The sequence below is a fragment of the Panulirus ornatus genome, chromosome 2, assembly GCF_036320965.1.
Source record: "Panulirus ornatus isolate Po-2019 chromosome 2, ASM3632096v1, whole genome shotgun sequence".
Lineage (NCBI taxonomy): Eukaryota > Metazoa > Arthropoda > Malacostraca > Decapoda > Palinuridae > Panulirus > Panulirus ornatus.
Genome location: NC_092225.1, coordinates 77,302,164 through 77,326,448, shown reverse-complemented (window position 1 = coordinate 77,326,448; position 24,285 = coordinate 77,302,164). Strand labels below are relative to the sequence as shown.

At 40.4% G+C, this 24,285-nt stretch overlaps 1 protein-coding gene across 1 annotated transcript in view; it reads left to right on the top strand.

Annotated features, from left to right (window-relative positions):
* The window catches only part of Set1 (SET domain containing 1), a 350,690-nt gene that overhangs the window by 103,544 nt on the left and 222,861 nt on the right, over nucleotides 1–24,285 (top strand). Inside the window, 1 exon segment of the mRNA XM_071668303.1 lies at nucleotides 20,805–22,136. Coding sequence (XP_071524404.1) covers nucleotides 20,805–22,136 — 1,332 coding nt within the window.

Genomic DNA, 24,285 nt, shown 5'->3' with positions numbered 1-24,285 from the left:
GACATTACTCTTGCATTAAAGTGCACCAAATATGGAGTCTTGTATAAAATCGTAAGCACATATTATTATTATTCTATTATTATATTGGTTATTTGATTGTCGGCTTCCACAGTGTTGGTGTAGCGCAAGGAAACAGGACTGAAAGAAATGGCCCACCCACCAGTATGATCGAAATGAATGTTGAGACAAGTGTGGAGGTTATACGATAACCTATAACTCAATGTACAGATTATGTACAAACAGAAATACATGTTAGACCCATGCAAAGTTTAACGTCTGCCTTTGCATTCCATCGTAATCGATATATATATATATATATATATATATATATATATATATATATATATATATATATATATATTTTTTTTTTTTCATACTATTCGCCATTTCCCACATTAGCGAGGTAGTGTTAAGAACAGAGGACTGGACCTTTGAGAGAATATCCTCACCTAGCCCCCTTCTCTGTCCCTTCTTTTGGAAAATTAAAAAAAAACTAGAGGGGAGGATTTCCAGCCTCCCGCTCCCTTCCCTTTTAGTTGCCTTCTACGACACGCAGGGAATACGTGGGAAGTATTCTTTCTCCCCTATCCCCAGGTATTAAGAATATATGGTGTGGGAGGCAAGTTGTTAGAAGCAGTGAAAAGTTTTTATCAAGGATGTAAGGCATGTGTACGTGTAGGAAGAGAGGAAAGTGATTGGTTCTCAGTGAATGTAGGTTTGCGGCAGGGGTGTGTGATGTCTCCATGGTTGTTTAATTTGTTTATGGATGTTTAATTTGTTAGGGAGGTGAATGCAAGAGTTTTGGAAAGAGGGGCAAGTATGAAGTCTGTTGGGGATGAGAGAGCTTGGGAAGTGAGTCAGTTGTTATTCGCTGATGATACAGCGCTGGTGGCTGATTCATGTGAGAAACTGCAGAAGCTGGTGACTGAATTTGGTAAAGTGTGTGAAAGAAGAAAGTTAAGAGTAAATGTGAATAAGAGCAAGGTAATTAGGTACAGTAGGGTTGAGGGTCAAGTCAATTGGGAGGTAAGTTTGAATGGAGAAAAACTGGAGGAAGTAAAGTGTTTTAGATATCTGGGAGTGGATCTGGCAGCGGATGGAACCATGGAAGCGGAAGTGGATCATAGGGTGGGGGAGGGGGCGAAAATCCTGGGAGCCTTGAAGAATGTGTGGAAGTCGAGAACATTATCTCGGAAAGCAAAAATGGGTATGTTTGAAGGAACAGTGGTTCTAACAATGTTGTATGGTTGCGAGGCGTGGGCTATGGATAGAGTTGTGCGCAGGAGGATGGATGTGCTGGAAATGAGATGTTGGAGGACAGTGTGTGGTGTGAGGTGGTTTGATCGAGTAAGTAACGTAAGGGTAAGAGAGATGTGTGGAAATAAAATGAGCGTGGTTGAGAGAGCAGAAGAGGGTGTTTTGAAATGGTTTGGGCACATGGAGAGAATGAGTGAGGAAAGATTGACCAAGAGGATATATGTGTCGGAGGTGGAGGGAACGAGGAGAAGTGGGAGACCAAATTGGAGGTGGAAAGATGGAGTGAAAAAGATTTTGTGTGATCGGGGCCTGAACATGCAGGAGGGTGAAAGGAGGGCAAGGAATAGAGTGAATTGGATCGATGTGGTATACCGGGGTTGACGTGCTGTCAGTGGATTGAATCAGGGCATGTGAAGCATCTGGGGTAAACCATGGAAAGCTGTGTAGGTATGTATATTTGCGTGTGTGGACGTATGTATATACATGTGTATGGGGGTGGGTTGGGCCATTTCTTTCGTCTGTTTCCTTGCGCTATCTCGCAAACGCGGGAGACAGCGACAAAGCAAAAAAAAAACATATATATGCGGGAAGCTGCGATCATGTGTAATAAATAGAAATAGAATATATACATAATTTTTTTTCTATTACACTTGTTTGATGTTTCCTGCTTCAGCGAGGTAGCACCAGGGAACAGATGAAAAATGGCCCATCCACTCATATACACACATATATATATATATATATATATATACATAAATGCCCATACGTACACATATACCCACATATACATATCAACATATACAGATATATACATACCCAGACATACACACATATATATTCCTATGAGTCCACAGGGAAAATGAAACACGAAAAGTTCCCAAGTGCACTTTCGTGTAATAATCACATCAACAGGGGAGACACAAGAGAGAAATATAACAGTCAGTTGATATACATCGAAGAGACGAACCTAGGACACCATTTGGTAAACATGTGATTGTCCTAGCTTCGTCCTGCAATCTAATGTCTTTCATTAGATTGCAGTTGCATAGTGGCTCTTAAGGGTTAAATTCTGTTTGAATGTCTGTCACTTACCTTAAAGTTTATTTCTATTTACATGGGGTGAAACAAATATGTACATAGTTTGAGTAACTTTGCACTCTCAAGTTCCATAGAGGATTAAATTCTCTAGAAATGTCTGTCAGTCACCCTGAAATCAGTTTCCATTCCCACAGGGAGGATCAGTTGTGTACATCCTTTCAGTTTCCTTACACATACGTCCTTAGTGTATGATTGCAAGAGTGAACGTAGTATTCCAGTCATTGTATTGACTAAGATTTTCATCTGCACATTTTGTACACACAGAAAAACCTGTTGTACCTGGTCAGAAATCTTTCTTTTGGAATCATAGTCTAAAATCCTCATAACTTTAAAAGATTTTCTCATTGTTTATTTTCATTTCTTATGCTTGTGTCCTCAGCCATAATACCACAATCATCTTCTCAGACTTAAACTCTGCTAGAAATTATACAGTCCAGAAAGGAAAGGAAAATATATTGTTACACTTGCCATGCTTTACATTTTCAAAACTGGACAAATAATTTTGACATTTTCGTAGGTCTTGCCATATACTGTTATTCCTGCTCTGCATATTTGGCAATGACACTACACAAAATCGGGAAGCTATTGGGTACAACTGAAGTGGTGAAGGAATTTTTCATAATAGAATTACCAGATACAGTACTTTCATATTCCCTTTTTTTTCTGTCTGGCATATTGAAAACTCTCTTGTGTTTGTTTGATGTTCATGAATATTAGAAGTTTTGTCTTCTACCACTCCTGAGGCCACATTGTTCCTACCTAGTCTGATGCTCTCTGGCCCAACATACCAGTTGCACTCAACAGACTTACATTAAGCCAGCATTAAGGCTCATGTTATCTGGTGGTGTTTATATTTGCTTTTGATGAGATTCATAGTGCATTTCCATCACTTCAACAGACACTTGTAATAAAATCTTATATATTTTGAAAAAGCTGACTAAATTATTTAATAATGGTAACAAATGCTGCAGGTGGGTACCATAGATTTATAGGGTGTCCTCGATATACTTCAGGGTTACATTCCAGAAGAACATGACATAGTGAAACGACATATAAAGGAGATTTTATTTTCCCATAAGGAATACAGGTTGAGTATCCCCTGTCTGAAATGCCTGGGACCAGAAGTGTTTCAGATTTTGGAATATTTGCGTGTACATAATGAGTTATGGAAAGTATCTTGTATGGAAACAGACGCGTTAGAGCTGAGACATACCTCACTGTTTTGACAGCTTCCTTTGGAGATACCAATTCCAGTATTCAGCAGGGCCATATTCCTTAGCAAGTAATGGTTTCCCGATTGGACGCCATGGCATGTAGCTCTCTGATTGGATCACTTGTCATGCTACCTCTACTTGTTCACAGCGATCTCCACTGCCTAAAGCGACCAGCAGGTGAACCCAGACCTTTTGTTAACATTGTCTTTGGTAGCGGTGTAAGCCGCTTCTAATGTCTTTCTTATTTGTTTGCATAGGCCCTTGTGCAATATTCTTGCCTCGTCCCACTACATGGATTTGCAGCAATGAGTTCTCCTATTTACATCATGCTGAGCTTGTTGCTGCAAATCTATTTAGTGAATGAGGTGAGAATACTGCATGAGGGCCTAAGCACTCAAATAGACTTTAGAAGTTGCTTACATCGCAATCAAAGACAATGTTAACACAAGATTTGGTTTCATCTGTCGGTCACGTCAGGCAGTGGAGATCTCTGTGAGTGAGTGGAGGTAGCAGGACAAGCAATCCGTTCAGAGAGTGACATGCCAAGGAGTCCGACAGGGTGACCATCCCTTGCTGAGGAATATGGCCCTGCTGAATGCTGGAATCAGTATCTCATGAGGAAGACCGTCCAACAGTCGAAGTGTTGAAGTATGTCTCACCTCTCTCCTGTTTTTTTCCATACCATCCTGTTTTCCACATTAATCATGATGGATAATAGATAGATAGATATCTTGGGGATGGGACCCAAGTCTAAACACAAAATCCATCTATGTTTCTTATACACCTCATACACATAGCCTGAAGGTAATTTATTCAATATTTTTTATGATTTAGTGCATGAAACAAAGTTTGTGTAACATGAACCATCAGAAAGCTAAGGTGTCACAACCTCAGCTTTTTTAAATATTTCCTCCAGAGTTATTTGCCTCATTAACAATGGTTTTTGCCTTAGAAATATCTCTTTGATTATATTAACTGACATGATTTCTTGTTCTGTTATGAATGCACACTGCTCCAGTCCTTCAATTAGTCCATCACACATTTTCATCATGTTGTCTATAAGCACTTTTTCTGCAGTGTTAGCAAAATCATCATCAATGTTTCTTATCACAATCACCTTGATTCATGACCATTTTAGTTCATTAACTCTTGGTCAGTGAATGAATAACTGGAGCCTCATTATCTAAAGGCTTTTTTGATATTTTCAACAATATCTTTGTACCACAGAGCAGAGAATAAGATAAAAACACAGTGATTAATGTATGTAGATCTGATGGTGATGATGGTTTGTAACAAACTTGTGCCAAAAGAGCATCAGAGCCCAACATGGGCAAGTCAGCTCAGGTGTGGAATTTTCCACTTGTAACATCATTTTACTGCTCAAAAAGTTTTGGATTTTGGAGCATTTCGGATTCCAGATTTTCAGATTAGGGATGCTCAACCTGTACTGCAATTAGCATGAGATACGTTCTTGACACGTGTCCAGCACCACCCAACTTACATATATGTACCTGAAACCCATAACAAATGTATATATGTAACTCACAAACAATAATAAGGAATGAAAAAAAAGACATGTTTTATTATTCTTACCTTAGAAATGGACTGATTGAGCTTACCATAATCTTGACGATAGTATACATAATGGTCGAAGGTAAGCTAAATTGGAGGAAAATAATGACAGCCATTTCTACTTTGCTTTATCATGTCAACTCTCAATGTTACGATTAACACTACTACGATGCCTTTTGCAAACTCTAGACCACCTAGTAATGGCACTAGATTTCCCACTCATGGGCGTAAGATTTTAGGGATATAACATGATGCAGTATATTAAGGCATGGAGCACTTACTATAACATCCACTATGTTGCAGAGACACTGGATGGGAAAAAGTTGAAGGTAGAGATAATGCATGATTTTTAACACACTTGAGAAACCATTCTCACACACCCAGCAAAACATTGGAGGTTTAGGTTATATTGATTGCTTCTGTTGGAAGACAGTGTTAGTGTGGAACTGCTTGATGTATAATAGTTTTGTATCCCCAATAAGTGACATTCTGTATGCGAAAAGAAGTATGTTGGAGCAATGGATTGTAGGAACCTTTTTTTTTTTTAAGTTTAGAATCTAAGTTACAACCCAGTAATGAGTGATTTAGACCTAAGGTTCAAGTCTGATGAAGGAGGCCTGGCCTAATTTTATGTTTGCCATTTTATACCTGCCCTATAATTCCACCCTTAATTTTCGAGACAAAAAATTAAGCACCAAAATTCGATGCGTAGACATAATTTGTGGTATATAATTTGCAGTCACTTTTGTCCCCCATGTCTCTATCCAGTGGCTTTATACAGACATTCTGGTAATCTTCAGGTACCTTGCCATAATCCATACATACAATGAAATTGCTAACTAACCAGTCAACAGTACAATCACCCCCTTAAGAAATTCAGTTGCAGTACCATGCATTTTAGCTGACTTGCTGCACTTTCAGTTAGCATTCCAAAACATCCCTGTATCTGCCACCCTCCCATTGAACACATTCAACAGTCTTTCAGAGTACTCATTCCATCTGGTTTTCACCTCATCTTTGCCTGTTACGACTTGTCCATCTGCCCCCTTCACTGTGCTCCCTTTTATTCTCTTGTTCTGCTCACAACATGAACTTCTTCCCAAAACATTTTCTTATTCTCCTTGAAGTTTTCTGATAATCACTCGCACCAAATTTAATTTTTTTTCTTTTTCAGCCCCTAAACTTACCTCATGACCTTCTGTTACTTTCTCTTGTACATTTCCCGGTTACTCACATTTCTTCCCCGCAGATAATGCCCATACACCTCTCTTATCTTTATCATTGATAATTTAACTTCCTTATCACTATTCCTTCTCATTTGCCCACCTCCCACCTTCTGTATCACACACACTTCTCTCACACATATAAATTGGCTTCCTCAAATACCTCATATTCCACATCCACTTCCTTTATTTCATTTACTTTCACCTTTTGCCCTTCTTCAATAAGTCTCTTGGTATCTCTTCACTGAAGCATCTGTACCAAGCTCATTCACTGTCACACCCACACCATTTCATCCTTTACTAAAGCCTCTACAAACTTGCAGTTGGCTATCATTTAGAGCATGTTCCAGTAAAGCCTTCTTACTTTATATATGGAACCATGGAAGTGGAATTAAGTCACAGGGTGGGAGCGGGGGCGAAGTTTCTGGGAGCGATGAAGAATGTGTGGAAGGAGAGATTGTTATCTCAGAGAGTAAAAATGGGTATGTTTGAAGGAATAGTACCTCCAACAATGTTATATGGTTGTGATGCATGGGCTGTAGATAGGGTTGCACAGAGAAGGGTAGATGTGTTGGAAATAAAATGTTTGAGGACAATATGTGGTGTGAGGTGGTTTGATCAAGTAATTAATGAAAGGGTGAGAGAGATTTATGGAAACAAAAAGAGTGTGGTTGAGAGAGCAGAAGAGGTTGTGTTAGAATGGTTTGGACACACGGAGAGAATGAGTGAGGAAAAGTTGACAAAGAGGATGTGTGTTGGAGGTGGAGAGAACAGGGAGAAGTGGCAGACCAAATTGGAGGTGGAAGGATGGAGTGAAAAAGATTTTGAGCAATCAGGGCCTGAACACACACAGAGGTGTACAAGAAATAGGGTGAATTGGAACAATGTGGTATATCGGAGTTGACGTACTGTCGGTGGACTGAACCAGGGTAAACCGTGGAAAGGTCTGTGGGGCCTGGATGTGAAAAGGGAGCTGTGGTTTGGGTGCATTACACATGACAGCTAGAGGCTGTGTGTGAATGAACGTGGCCTTTTCTTTTCTCTTTTCCTGGCACTACCTCGCTGAAGTGGGAGGCAGCGATGCTGTTTCTTGTGGGGTGGGGTGGTGACGAATAGATGAAGGCAAGCAAGTATGAATATGTACATGTGTATAGATGTATATGTCTGTGTATGTGTATGTATATGTCTATATGCTGATGTGTGTATATGTGCATATATGGGCATTTGAGGTATATATACGTGTATATGAGTGGATGGGCCATTCTTCGTCTGTTTCCTGGTGATGCTGGAAACAGCGATTGTGTATAATAATAAAAAGATGATTATATATTTTTTTGTTATACTTGATCTCTCTTTCCCACGCCAGGGAGGTAGCACCAGGGAACATGAAAAATGACCCATCCACTCATATACACATATATATACATAAACACCCATACACACATATGCATACATATACATATCAACATATACACATACAGAGACATATAGATATATACACACACATACATATCCATACTTGCTTGCCTTCATCCATTCTTGGTGTTAACCCGCTCTACAGGAAACAGCATTGCTACCCCATGCTTCAGTGAGGAAGTGCTAGGACAACAGACAAAAAAGACCACAAGAAAGACCACATTTGTTCACACTCAGTCTCAAGCTGTGGTGTCATGCACCAGAACCACAGCTCCCTATCCACATCCAAGTTCCACAGACCTTTCCATGTTTTACCCCAAATGTTTCACATCCCCTGGTTCAGTCACTGACAGCATGTTGACCCCGGTATACCACCCTGTTCCAATGCACTCTATTCCTTACATGCCTTTCACCCTCCTGTATGTTCAAGCCCCAATCACTCAAAATCTTTTTCTCTCCATCTTTCCACCTCTAATTTGGTCTCCCACTTCTCCTTTTTCCCTCCACCTCTGACACATATATCCTCTTTGTCAATCTTTCCTGATTCATTCTCTCCATATGTCCCAACCATTTCAGCACACCCATTTCTGCTCTCTCAACCACACTTTTTTTATTTCCACACACCTCTCTTACCCTTACTTACTCGATCAAAGCACCTCACACCACATATTGTCCTCAAACATCTCATTTCCAACACATCCACCCTCCTCCACACAACCCTATCTATAGCCCATGCCTTGCAACCATATGATATTGTTGGAATTACTATTCCTTGAAACATACCCATTTTGCTCTTTGACATAACGTTCTCTTCTACACATTCTTCATTGCTCCCAAAACCTTCGCCCCCTCTCCCACCCTGTGACTCACTTCTACTTCCATGATTCCATTTGCTGTTCAGTCCACTCTCAGATATCTAAAACACTTTACTTCCTCCAATATTTATCCATTCAAACTTTCATCCCAATTTACTTGTCCCTTCAACCCAACTTAACCCAATAACCTTGCTCTTATTCACATTTACTCTCAACTTTTTCCTTTCAGTCACCTACTTATGCAGGTTTCTCACTCAAATCAGCCACTAGAGCTGTATCATTGGTGAACAACTGATTCTATTCCCTGGCGCTCTTGTCCCCAACAGACTGTATATTTGCCCCTCTCTCTAAAACTCTTGCATTTACCTCCCTAACCACCCCATCCATAAACATATCAAACTACCATGGAGACATCACACACCCCTGCCACAAACCAACCTTCACTGGGAACCAATCCCTCTCCTTTCTTCCTACTCACACACATGCCTCACATCCTTGGTAAAAACTTTTCACTGCTTCTAGCAGCTTACCTCCCACACCATATACTCTTTAAGACTTTCCACAAAGCATCTCTGTCAACCATATCATATTCCTTCTCTAGATCCATAAATGCTACAGACAAATCCATGTGATAAGTATTGCTCACATACATTCTTCAAAGTAAACACCTGATCCAAATGTGTATGAGTTGGAAGAGAGGAAAGTGATCGGTCCCTAGTGAATGTTGGTCTGCGGCAGGGATGTGTGATGTCCCCATGGTTGTTTAATTTGTTTATGGATAGGGTGGTTAGGAAGATAAATGCAAGACTTTTGGAGAGGGGCGAGTATGCAGCCTGTTGGGAATGAGAGGGCCTGGGAAGTGACTCATTTGTTGTTTGCTGATGATACAGTTCTAGTGGCTGATTCAAGTGAGAAACAGCAGAAGTTGGGGGCTGAGAAGAGGGTGTGTTGAAATGGTTTGGACATATGGAATGAATGAGGAAAGATTGACAATGAGGATATATATGTCAGAGGTGAAGGGAACAAGGTTGTCTATGTGCTGTCAATGGACTGAAGCAGGGCATGTGAAACGTCTTGTGTAAACCATGGAAAGATCTGTGGGGCCTGGATGTGGATATGGAGCTGAGGTTTCTGTGCATTACACATGACAGCGAGAGACTGAAGATGAACGAATGTGTTTTTTGTCTGTTTTCCTGGGGCTACCTCGCTAAAACAAGGGGTGGCGATGCGATCGTCAAAGACATTCAACAAACCTTCAAAATACTTACGCCATCTCCTCACTTCACCACTACTTGTTATTACTTCCCCATTAGCCCCCATCACCGATGTTAACATTTGTTCTCTTGTCTTATGCACTTTATTTTCATCCTTCCAGAACATCTTTTTATTCCTTAAAATTTAATGATACCCTCTCACTCCAACTCTCATTTGCCCTCTTTTTCATCTCTTGCACCTTCCTCTTGACCTCCTGCCTATTTCTTTTATACATCTCCCAGTCATTTGCATACTTCCCTGCAAAAATCATCCAAATGCCTCTCTCTTCTCTTTCACTAACAATCTTATTTCAACATATACATACACAGACATATACATATATACACATGTATATATTCATACTTGCTGCCTTCATCCATTCCTGTCACCAACCTGCCACACATGAAATAGCAAAAAAAGGCCACATTCGTTCACACTCAGCCTCTTGCTGTCATGTGTAATGCACCATAACTATAGCACCCTTTCCACATCCAGGCCCCACAAAACTTTCCATGGTTTACCCTAGATGCTTTACATGCAGTTACAGTCCATTGACAGTTTGTCCACCCCAGTATACCACATCTTTCCAATCCACTCTATTCCTTGCACGTCTTTCACCCTCCTGTATGTTCAAGCCCTGATCGCTCAAAATCTTTTTCACTCCATCCTTCCACTTCCAGTTTGGTCTCCCGCTTCTTCTTGTTCCCTCTATCTTTAAGACATATAACCTCTTTGTCAATCTTTCCTCACTCATTCTCTCCATTTGACCAAACCATTCCAATACACTCTCTTCTGCTCTCTCAACCACACTCTTTTTATTACCACACATCTCTCTTACCCTTTCATTACTTACTCGATCAAACCACCTCACACCACACATTGTCCTCAAACATTTCATTTACAACACATCCACCCTCCTTCATACAACGCTATGTATAGCCCATGCCTCACAACCATATAACATTGTTGGAACCACTATTCCTTGAAACATACCCATTTTTACTCTCCGAGATAACGTGTCACCTTCCACACATTCTTCAACACTCCCAGAAACGCCCCCCCATGACTCAGTTCCACTGCTATGGTTCCATCCGCTGCTAAATCCACTCCCAGATATCTAAAACACTTCACTTTCTCCAGTTTTTCTTCATTCAAACTTACCTCCCAATTAACTTGTCCCTCCACCATGCTAAACCTAATAACCTTGCTCTTATTCACATTTACTCTTAACTTTCTCCTTTCACACACTTCACCAAACTCAGTCCCCAACCTCTGCAGTTTGTCACCCGAATCAGCCACCAGTGCTGTATCATCAGCGAACAGCTGCCTCACTTCTCAAGCCCTCTCATCCACAACAGACTGCATATATCCCTGGGGATAGTGGAGAAGGAATACTTCCCACATATTCCCCGTGTTGTAGAAGGCAACTAAAGTGGGTGGGAGCAGGGGGCTGGAAATCCCCCCTCCTTGTACTTAAATTTCTAAGATGGGTAACAGAAAAAGGAGTCAAGCGGGGAGTACTCATCCTCCTCAAAGGCTCAGATTTGGGTGTTTGAGTATGTGCGGATATAACCAAGATGAGAAAAAAAGAGAGATAGGTAATATGTTTGAGGAAAGAATCCTGGATGCTTTGGCTCTGAGTGAAACAAAGCTCAAGGGTGAAGGGGAAGAATGGTTTGGGAAAGTCTTGGGAGAAGACAAGAGCTTAGGAAGGAGTAGCACTACTTTTGAAGCACGAGTTGTGGAAGTATGTGATACCTGGTCATGAGAAGAAAGATCATGAAAGGCAAGCGTTTTGGGAGCAGCTGAGTAAGTGTGTTAGCAGCTCCGTTGTACAAGACTGGGTTATAATGATGGGTGATTTAAATGCGAAGGTGATTAATCTGGCAGTTGAGGGTATAATTGGGGTATTCAGTTTTGTGAATGGAAATGGTGAAGAACTTATGGATTTGTGTGCTAAAAAAAGACTGGTGATTGGAAATACTTGGTTTAAATAGAGAGATTTACATAAGTATATATATATGAGTAGGAGAGACTTTTGGATGTTAATGTGCTGAGAGGGACAGCTGGAGGGATGTCTGAACACTCTTGTGGAGTAGTTGAAGATTTGTAGAGGTTTCAAAAAGGAAGAGAATTGTTGGGAGAAGAGAATGGTGAGAGTAAGTGAGCTTGGAAAGGAGACTTGTGTAAGGAAGTACCAGGAGAGATTGAGTGTAGATTGCAAAAGGTGAGGGGAAATGATGTGAGGGGAGTAGGTGAGGAATTGGATGTATTTAGGGAAGCAGTGATGGCATGTGCAAAAGATGCATGTGGCATTTGAAAGGCAGGAGGTAGGCGGATTAGAAAGGATAGTGAGTGGTGGAATGAGGAAGTAAAAATGTTAGGGAAAGAGAAAAGAGAGGCATTTGGAAGATACAGGGAAGGAGTGCAAGTGACTGGGAGATGTATAAAAGAAAGTGGCAGGAGATCAAGAGGAAGGTGCAAGGGTTGAAAAAGGGCAAATGAGAGTTCGGGTGAGAGAGCATCATTAAACTTTAGGGAGAATAAAAAGATGTTTTGAAAGGAGGTGAATAATGTGCAAAAGACAAGAGAAGAAATGGGAACATTGGTGGAGGGGGCAATGGGGAAAGTAATAACAGGTAGTGATGTAGTGTTTGATGATAGAGTGGCAGATGTAGGGTGTTTTTATCGGATGGTGTGCAAAGGGAGAGGGTCAGGGAGAATGGTTTGGTTATAAAAGAAAAGGCAGTGAAAGCCTTGTGGAAGATGAAATCCTGCAAGGCAGATTTGTGTGGTATTGCAGTTTGATTTATTACAAAAGGAGTGACTTTGTTGTTGATGAGTTGGTAAGGATATTCAATGTATGTATGGGTCATGAAGTGCCTGAGGATTGGCAGAATGCATGTATAGTGCCACTGTATAAAGGCAAAGGGGATAAAAGTGAGTGTTTAAACTGTAGAGGCATAAGTTTGTTGAATATCCCTGGAAAACTGTATGGGAGGGTATTGATTGAGAGGGTGAAGGCATGTATAGAGCATCAGATCGGGGAGGAACAGTATGGTTTCAGAAGTGGTAGATGATGTGTGGATCAGGTGCTTGCTTTGAAGAATGTGTGTGAGAAGTACTTAGAAAAACAGGTGGATTTGTATGTAGCATTTATGGATCTGGAGAAGGGATATGATAGGATGGGTAGAGATGCTTTGTGGAAGGTCTCAAGAGTATATGGTGTGGGAGGTAAGTTGTTAGAAGCAGTGAAAAGTTTTTATCAGTGATGTAAGGCATGTGTATGAGTAGGAAGAGAGGAGAGTGACTGGTTCCCAGTGAAGGTTGGTCTGCAGCAGAGGTGTGTGAGGTCTCCATGGTTGATTTGTTTATGTAGGGGGTGGTTAGGGAGGTAAGTGCAAGAGTTTTGGAGAGAGGGGTGAGTATACAGTCTATTGGGGATAGTGCCTGGGAAGTGAGTCAGTTGCTCTTTGCTGATGATGCAACACTGATGGCTGGTGCAAGTGAGAAACTGCAGAACTTGGTAACTGAGGTTGTAAATGGGTATGAAAGGAGAAAGTTGATAGTAAATATGAATAAGAGTAAGGTTAATAGGGTCAGTAGGGTTGAGGGACAAGTTAATTGGGATGTAAGTTTGAATGGGTAAAGGTTGGAGGAAGTAAAGTGTTTTAGATATCTGGGAGTGGACTTGACAGTGAATGGAACAATGGAAGCAAAAGTGAGTCACAGGGTGGGGGAGGGGACGAAGATTCTAGGAGCAATGAATAATGTGTAGAACGAGAGAACGTTATCTCAGAGAGCAAGAATGGATATGATTGAAGGAATGGTAGTTCCAAGAATATTATATGGTTTCAAGGCATGGGCTGTAAAAAGGGTTGTATGGAGTAGGGTGGATGTGTTGGAGATTTAGTGCTTAAGCACAATGTGTGAAGTGAGGTGGTTTGCTTGAGTAAGTAATGAAAGGGTAAGAGATGAGTGGTAATAGAGTGTGGTTGAGAGAGCAGAAGCGGGTGTGTTGAAATTGTTTGGACTACGGAAAGAATAAGTGAGGAAAGGTTGAGAAAGAGAAAATATATGTCAAGAGTTGAAAGGAACTGGGAGAAGTGGGAGACCAAATTTGAGGTGGAAGGATGGATTGAAAGAGATTTTGAGTGATTGTAGCCTGAACATACAGGAGGGTGAGAGGCGTGTAAGGAATAGAGTGAATTGGAACAATTAGGTATACCGGGGTCGTTGTGCTGTCAATAGACTGAACCAGGGCATGTGAAATGTCTGGAGTAAACCACAGAAAGGTCTGTGTGGCCTGGATATGGATAGGGAGCTGTGGTTTTGGTGCATTACACATGACAGCTAGAGACTAAGTGTGAACAAATGTGGCTTTTTTGACTGTTTTGCTGGCAATACCTTGCTGAAGTGGGGGGTGACGATACTGTTCTTTGTTAGGTGGGGTGATGCCAAGATATGATTGAAGGTAAGCAAGTATGAATATGTACATATATATTTATGTATATGTGTGTATGTTATCCCGGGGGATAGGGGAGAAAGAATACTTCCCATGTATTCCCTGCGTGTTGTAGAAGGCGACTAAAAGGGGAGGGAGCGGGGGGCTGGAAATCCTCCCCTCTTGTTTTTGTTTTTTTTCCAAAAGAAGGAACAGAGAAGGGGGCCAGGTGAGGGTATTCCCTCAAAGGTCCAGTCCTCTGTTCTTAACACTACCTCGCTAATGCGGGAAATGGCGAATAGTATGAAAGATGTGTGTATGTGTATGTATATGTATGTATATGTTGATATGTAAGTGTATGGGCATTTATGTATATATATGTGCATAGGAGTGGATGGGTCATTCTTCATTTGTTTCCTGGCACCACCTCGCTGACTTGGGAAGCAGCAATGAAGTATTATGAATATGAATAATATATGCTTTATTCATGAATGAGACTCCACATTAAGGATAGGCTTTAATTGAAATACATAGAAGTTAATGAAAAGGGGAAAATGAAGAGACTGGGGAAAGTATTTAAGAATTTTGCAGGAAGTGAAAAAATACCTGTTTCTTAAAATGTGCTAGATCATAGTTATTGGGAAAGACATTAGAGGGTAGAGAATTTAAAGCTTTGTGGTGTATGGAAAGGAACAATTATCAAAAAGGCCCACCTTTGTGTTGCCAATGGCCACACAATCAAGTATTGAATGGTCTAGCTGGTGGTGAGGATGCAAAAGCAGCTAGCTCTCTGGAGTGAAAACCAAAGTTATCCTTACCCATGTGAGGTGTTTGGTTTCAAGAATTTATGAGATAAAAAATCTAGAGAAGCAAAAGGAATTGTGTGTTCCATTTATGGATCTAGAGAAATCTTATGGTAGTGTTGATAGAGAAGCTGTGTGGAAGTTGTTCTGAATATATGCAGGAGGAGGAAAGCTGCCAGAAACAGTGAGGATTTTTTATCGAGTAAGGCATGTGTATGAGAAAGAATAAAGAAGCGTGAGTGGTAGTAGGTGATGATGGATCTGTGGCAGGGATATGTGATGCCTCCATGGTTGTTTAATCTACTTATAGATGGGGGTAATGAGGCAGGTGTATAGAAGCATCTCGGAGAGAGTGTTAGAACTGCGGTCGGTTGGGGATTGGAGGGCTTGAGAGGTGAGTGAGTTACTGTTTTTTGATGACTTGGTACTGAGGTTAGATTTGAGTGAGAAACTGCTGTAGCTAGTTCTAAATTTGGAAGGGCATGTGGAAGGAGGAAGTTGAGAGTAAATGTTGATAAAATCAAGGATTTTTAGTTTAGCAGTGGAGAGCAATAGGATGGTTGGAAGTGGAGTCTTTTAAATACATGGGAGTGGTTATAGCAGCAAAGGGAACCATGGTAGTTGAAGTGAGCTATAAGATGGGTGAGGGGATTAAGATCCTGGCTGTTCTGAATAATGTGTTGAAAGAGAGGACACTGACTGTTTGGACAAAGATTTGTATGTTTGATAGTATAGTAGCCCCAATGATGGATGGGTATGAAGCTTGGGCCCCATATAAAAAAAGTACGTAATAGGGCACATGTGTTGGAAATTTAATGTTTGTGGATTTCATTTGTGGTGAGGATGGTAGATCAAATGAGAAATGATGGGGATAAGAGAGGTGTGGTAGTAACATCAGTATTAAGAGAAAGCTGAAGAGATTGTGCTGAAATGGTTTGGACAGTTGGATAGGATGAGTAAGGAGGATATGAGTAAGAGGGTATACACATCAGAAGTGAAGGGGAACAAGGAAAAGGTAGAAATGGGGAGGAGGTAGAAGGATGGAGTGAAAGATGCTTTTAGATATTGGAGCCTTATTATGCTGGAGTGTGAGGCATGCTTGGGTTAGGGCAAATTGGAGCAATGTTGTATACAGAGGTCAGTACACTGTTATTGGGCTGACCCTGTGGATATGAAGCAGTTGAGGGAAACCATAGAAAGGTCTATTGGGCGTGGTTATGAATTGGGGCCTGTGGTTACAGTGAATTATATGTGACAGCTGAAACGTAGACGTAAGCAAATGAAGCTGTTCTTCATTTGTTCATGGTGTTACTTTCATGTTTTGGCTAATTATAAACAAAGATGAAAAAATTTATATATGAGAAAAATCAAGGTATAAATCAAAATGAATTCTACAGCAGAGAGAATACCATAATTTTGAAAGTCTGGCTGAGTTCTATATTTTATGTTTAAAAAAAAGAATTATATGTATGCCTCAGTACAATCATTTTATTCCTTTGGTATAAATATTACAAAGTTAACTAGATTGTTATTGTAAAACTGTTGAATCATAGATGTTGTCAGACTTTATATTATATATTATATTGATATCATAGATGTTATATGTTTCAGTGGAGTGGATATCATAGAAAATGCATTTTCTTTTCTCTTCCTTCGCATAGGTGATCAGAAGACAGTGTGCATTTAAGTTGTTTCATAGCTTTAAGTGCACCTTGAAGGAAAACTTTGACTTAAGAGGGGTTACAATCCTGGACAACTTATTGCACATCAAAAACATTGTAAATCAAACCATTGAAACCCTTGTTATAAGAGAGATTATGTATTTGACCAAATTTTTCTCAGTGTTTTTTGATTGGTTGGACTATACTGAAACAAGTAAGCTTACCAGCTATATACAGTAATACAGTGTCATGATATAATTTAGGCGATTCTTTTTCATTCTCTTGTACTTGTTTACTGTTTCCCCTGATAGCAAGGTTACACCAGGAACAGATGAAGAATAGGCTTTGCCTGCTCACATCCATTCTTTATCTGTCATATATAATGCACCAAAGCTACAGCCCCCTATCCACAACCAGGCCTCTCAGCCCTTCTGTGGTTTTCCTCAGCTTCTTCATATGCCCAGGTTCAGTCCATTGACAGGACATCACTCTCTCCTGTGCATGCCTTTCACATTCCTGCATGTCCAGGCCTCAGGCACTCAAAATCTTTTCTCTCCATTGTTCCATTTCCCTTCTCCTTGTCCCCTCTACTTCTGACACATTTGTCCTTTTTATCAACCTATTCTCATTCATTCTCTCCATAAGTCCAAACCATTTCAACACACCCTCTCCAGCTTTCTCAGCCATCCACTTCATTTGCCACACTTCCTTCTTACCCCATCATTACTTACCTGATCAACTCTGTTCACAGCACATGTCCTCAGACATTTCATTTTCCAACACATTCACCCTCCCTCATTCATTCTTATTTATGGCACATGCCTCACATCCATACACACCTCTGGGAGTACTATTCTTTCGTACTTACCCGTTTTTCCCTCCCAGGAAGTAAACTCTCTTTTCACATTATAAATGCTCCTAGGAACTTTCCCCCCCTCACCCACCCAATGACTTGCCTCTTCTTCCATGGTTTCATTTGCTGCCATGTGTACTCTAGGAATCTAAAACACTTCACTTCCTCCAGTTTTTCTCCATTCAAACTCACACTCCACCTAACTTCTCTTTGCACTGTTAAACCTAATAACCTTGCTTGTATTTACATTTACTCTCAACTTAATCCTTTCACACACACTCCCAGACTTAGAAACACACTTATGCAGTTTCTTACTAGAATCTACCACCAGTGCTGTATCATCAGCAAACAACGTCTAACTCACTTCTGAGTAACCCCCCTGCCCCTCACAGACTTAATACCTACCCCTCTCAAAGACCCATTTATTTTTGTCCCTCACCACCTTGATCATAAACAAATTAAGTAGCCATGGGGATGTCACACATCCCTGCTGCAGACCCACCTTCACTTGGAACCACTCACCCTCCTTTCTAACTACTCGTGCACATGCCTTGCCCTCCTGATAGGAACTCGTTGCTTTTGATAGCTGACTTCACAAACCATATATTTGTAACAACTTCCTCAAAGTATCTCTGTCAACCTTATCATTTGATTTCTCCAGATATATAAATCTTTTTTCTTTCATACATTTCACCATTTCCAGCATTAGAGAGGTAGTGGCTGAAACAACTGAAGAAAAAGTGTATTTGTTTAAATCCATTCTCTAGCTGTCATGCATAATGCACCAAAATCTGAGTCCTCTGTCCATATCAAGGCCCCACAGATCTTTCCGTGATTTCACTCGCCAGGTTCATATGCCCAGGTTTAGTTCATTGATAACATGTTGCCCCCTGTATACCACATTGCTCCACTTCAATATCTCATGTACATGTTTCTCCCTCCTGCATGTTCAGGTCACAGTCACTCAAAATCTTTTTGATTCTATTGTTCCATTTCCCTTTTCCCCATGTCTCCTTCGTTTCTGACGCATATATCCTCTTTGTCAGCCTGTCCTCACTCATTCTTTCCATATGTCCTGACCATTTCAGCACATCCTCTTCAGCTCTGTCAACCATACCCTTCTTATTACCACACCTTAGTATTACTTACTCATTTGACCCTATTTACACCACATACTGTTCTCAAGCATTTAATTTTTAATGCATGCATCCTCCTTCATACATTATCTTTAACCCAAATCTCAAGTTCAGACAACATTGCTAGGACTACTATACCTTCAGACACCCATTTTTGCCCTCCCAGATAGCAGCCTTTCTTTCCACTTATTCCTTAATGCTCCCAGGACCTTCACCTCCTCACCCATCCCATGAGTAACTCCATTTTCATGGTTCCATTCCCTGCCAAGTCCACTCCCAGCTGTCTAAAATGCCCACTTCTTCCAAATTTTCTTAATTCAGTCAGACAAGTTAACTAACAGTTCATTCTGCACTGCTAAACTTAATTGCTTGCTTTTATTAACATTTACTCTCTACTTCCTCCTTTCACACACATCCTCTAGTACTCAGACAGCAACTTCTGCAGTTTCTCACTTGAATCTGCAACCATTACTGTGTCTTCAGCAAAAAACTGATTCACTTCCTAGTTCCCCCTCATCCTCAAAAGACTGCATACCTGCCCAATTCTCCACGACCTTTGCATGTACTTCTATCACCACTCCTTTCACAAAGAAATAGAATAGCCATGGTGACATCACACACACCTACTGCAGCCCCACCTTCATCTGGCACCTTTGTCTTCCTTTCTACCGTCTTGCACACATGCCTTACTCTCTTCTAATAGCTTATGTCTCTAACATATGTTTAACATATGTCTCTAACACCTTCCACAAAGCATACCTTTTATTTCTATCATATGCTTTATGCAGATCCATAAATTCTTATTAGAAATCCGTTTCTCTTTTTTTTCACAAACATTCTTATCACAGAGACCTGTTCAAAACGCACACCATGACTCCTGAAACAACATTTGTTCTTTCCCAGTTTGATGCTCTGTGCATGCCACCACCCTCTCGATCACTATTCTCCCACACTATTTACCAAATACACTCTACAAACTTCTTATATACTAGAATGCTGAGCTAGATTATTTCATGCTATTTTGTGATGAAACATTAATGGAACTTACTGAAAATGAAACAAATAAACAGTACACATTCACAGAATATAAAGAAACAGATACACCTTCCTACCTAAGTGGATAGATGTTACAGCTGAAGACCTATTGTCTTTTAAGGCCTGACAGTACCTCACTGATGCAAAAAAATGCAATTAAGTTTGAAAAAGAGAAAACAAACTTTTATTCATTATTTTCCATGAGCTAATGTTTCAGTAATAAATGATATTCAGTTAAGATAGTATTTATCATTTTTCTCTCAAATGTAATTATATATTTGTATACTTCTGACACCTGTTCGCAATTGGAACTCCCTCAAGCGGGTGGCCAAGGCAATAGAGTCTCCATAACCAATGAACTCCAGTGCTGCTTCATAGCCTTTAATGCCTCACCCTTACATGCCACTGACAGAAGGCACCTATAGTGCATTGTTTGCAGAGGCTCCTAACTAATGAATTGGGAAGTATACAAGTTAGGCTAAAGAAACACAAGATTGATGAGGGATCTGCTTGCTTGTCTGACTGATGGGCAGACACTCCCTTGTTACCCTTTTTTGGATGATGCCATCCACATGTCACTTGGTATTTCACAAGATTATAGCTTTCAGTTCTATAGGCATGGTAGTTTGTATGAATTGTAATATGAAAAATTACTGTGTAGTAAGTGAAAATAGCAACACAAAAAATTACTGTGCAATGTGTAAGTGAAAATAGCAACAAGTTTCATGTAAAGTCCTATAAAGCAGCTAAAAAGTAATGTTTTCTTTGTGGCAAATGTATATCTTCATGATTTTAAACATGGCTTTATAACAGAATACGCTGGATGATTATGTAATACTTCTTGTAATTACACATTTGAACATGAGCTAGACTTACTCCTGTATATTTGTTTTCCATTTTCAGTTAACATAATCTTCTGTATTTTTAGAAAACATTTTCACGGTAGAGAAAACGTCTTTGTATGGATATTTAAGGGTTAAGGAACAAAAAGTATATATGTTTATACTGTTTCTTCTTTTGCAGATATCCCCCAGGTGTTCCACCTGGTCATCATTGGGGCAGTGGAGGTACAGCTGCTCCTCCACAGCCTTGGCCAGCTCACCCACCAAGTCATGTACCAACCCATACAGCTGCTGATCACCACACAACTAATTCACACCACTCCTGGGATGCATCTCATTACCACTGTCTTGAGTATCAGCGCAATTCCCACAATGATAGTCCTTTTGATAACAAGACTGTTACAACTGGAAGGCCGAAACTTGATGAGAGGCTTAATAATACTGATGCAGAGATCATTTGTAAACCTAAAAATGAGTCAGAGGAGGAAGAAGACAAATCTAACTTGGATTTGGACACAAGAATTGCAATGCTACTTCAGAATAAAGATAGTGGTATGGCTCCTCCATTCCTTGCTCTTGGATTGGGAAGTGATGAGGAGGAGGAGAAAAAAGAAGGTGCAAGTCAAGAGGAAAAAAAAGTGAAAGATAAAGAATCTAGTGTTCGGACAACTTCTAGTAGTAGTGTTTCAAATTCAGATACAGACTCCTCATCAGACACAGGAAGTGAAAGTGAAGTAGGGGAGGGCTCAAAAGACTCTAGTGGTGGTGAAGGTATATCTAAGTGGGCTTTACTTGAAAATATTTTGGAACCATTATCAACTCCTCCGTCTCCGTTCATTTCACCAGAAATGTATATATATTGGCATGAAAAAGGAAATGAGCTGAAAATGGAGGCACAAAGACGAGAAAGAGAGGAAAACAGAGAAAGATTGAAAAAACTTAGGAAAAAAAAAGTTAAAAAGAAAGACAAAGAAGGAAAAACAAATGATAGCAGTAAAGACTTAAAAAGTGAAGTGAAAGAAGAACCTGTGTTGGAAGAAAGTCAAGTAAATGGTATAGATGATGACAGAATGAGTTTATCTAGTTTAAGTTCAACAGAAGATCCAATACTCCATCAGGATGTTCCCATACCTCCAGTAGGCACTACCATACCTACTCCTGGTGCCCCATTTACTGCACCTCCACCAGGTTATCCCCATTATGCACCTCCACCTGGGTATCCTCCATCTTATCTCCCACCAGGATATCCACCTCCCTCCATCCCACAGGAAGCTGCTTATCCATGGCAGCCACCTCCAGGTTACCCCCCAAACTTTGTTTCAGGATATCCTGGATATAACCCAGGTTACATGGCCCTTCCTCCTGGCTACTCAACCATTACTCAGCCACCTCCAGGCACAAGTATACCTGGCCAGGCTCCATATCCTCCATTCTTTGGTCCAGGATACCCAGCTCCTCAGGATCATAATGATTCAACTCACAAGAGTGGAGAATATCATGACCCAACAATAAAGTAAGTGATACTATTCACCAGTTTTCCTATTTATGCTCACTTTTCTTCCACTTATGAGTTTTCATTATTATTAGATATTAGTTACCTATAGATGAAATTCCTTGGTACATGAAAAATGGTTAAAGATTAACTATTGATAGTAGGAGTTTAAGCCAGTTTGATAATGCCTTATTTGAGCAAGGCAGCTAATGATTTCTTGGTAGTGTAAAGATAGTTATAGAGAAATCAAACTCAAAGAAGCAAATGCAAATTAGGGAAACTGTTAGATGAAGGTAATGCACATCTGGTGTTACCCTCTTTCACTTTTTAAGTTATTTACCTTTCTGTATATATGTATATATATGTGCATGAGTGGATAGGCCATTTGTCGTCTGTTTCATGGCGCTACGTCACTGATGCAGGAAATGACAATCAAGTATAATAAAATTTAAAGATAACCTTTCAATAACTACAGATCATACATACTCTTATGCAGGTATGGTTTTGAATTCTTGTAATGGCTTTGGAGGTCATTTACCCCCTACAGCTTAGAGTTACAACATGCTGTTGTCATACTCTTCTGTTCAGTTAGGTCATTGGAGGCTACAGCCCATAGACCTACAGAAACACCATATCGGACTGGACTGGTACATGACATGTAGATACAGGTATAGGCCTCTTTTAGATTCCACTGTGCAGTCCATAGTGTTTCTAATGGCCATAGATTGTTTATTAAACTGTTTTGGGCTCTTGATGTTTACAAGGTTTTCTCCAGTTGTGCTCATTACCCTGTTTGATTTCAGTGGTAATATTTCACAGTCTTCCATGACCATGATGCCAATAGGGAACTGTATTTGAGTAGTGTGTTCTCCTGTCCTCATAAGAATTATGTCAAGAGACAAAGTTCACTTGCTTTTGTGTCCAACTGTAATGAAGCAGTTGAAATTGAACAGTTATTTTGGTAAAATGATATTGTATTTGTTAATGGAAGTATGGCCACAGTGTCACTCTACTCCGTACAGTAATTCTAATTCCTCATGATGATTAGACTTTTTACAAGATTACTTCATTCATTTAGGAGAAAAACTGGTGGAAGTGAAGTGTTTTAGATATCTGGGAGTGGATCTGGCAGCGGATGGAACCATGGAAGCGGAAGTGGATCATAGGGTGGGGGAGGGGGCGAAAATTCTGGGAGCCTTGAAGAATGTGTGGAAGTCGAGAACATTATCTCGGAAAACAAAAATGGGTATGTTTGAAGGAATAGTGGTTCCAACAATGTTGTATGGTTGCGAGGCGTGGGCTATGGATAGAGTTGTGCGCAGGAGGATGGATGTGCTGGAAATGAGATGTTTGAGGACAATGTTTGGTGTGAGGTGGTTTGATCGAGTGAGTAACGTAAGGGTAAGAGAGATGTGTGGAAATAAAAAGAGCATGGTTGAGAGAGCAGAAGAGGGTGTTTTGAAATGGTTTGGGCACATGGAGAGAATGAGTGAGGAAAGATTGACCAAGAGGATATATGTGTCGGAGGTGGAGGGAACGAGGAGAAGAGGGAGACCAAATTGGAGGTGGAAAGATGGAGTGAAAAAGATTTTGTGTGATCGGGGCCTGAACATGCAGGAGGGTGAAAGGAGGGCAAGGAATAGAGTGAATTGGATCGATGCGGTATACCGGGGTTGACGTGCTGTCAGTGGATTGAATCAGGGCATGTGAAGCGTCTGGGGTAAACCATGGAAAGCTGTGTAGGTATGTATATTTGCGTGTGTGGACGTATGTATATACATGTGTATGGGGGGGAGGTTGGGCCATTTCTTTCGTCTGTTTCCTTGCGCTACCTCGCAAACGCGGGAGACAGCGACAAAGCAAAAAAAAAAAAAAAAAAAAACCATTCAAGTATTAACATATTATATTCTTCCCTGCTGCTTGGCAGATTTTTATTTTAGTTTCTCTTAGGTTGTTAATCCCTTTTGCTACCTCCACTTAAAACACATGTATCCTCTTAAGGAGCATCACATGCACTTTTTGCATCAGCTCTCCCACTTTGTTATATTTTCCTCAAGGTGTCATCTTCCCAAGGGTATATCACTCTTATGAAACAAATCATTTCTGCTTAATTGCCTTGCTCCATTTTTGGTGGTCAAGTAAAGGTCCATACTCATAAATGAGAATAGTT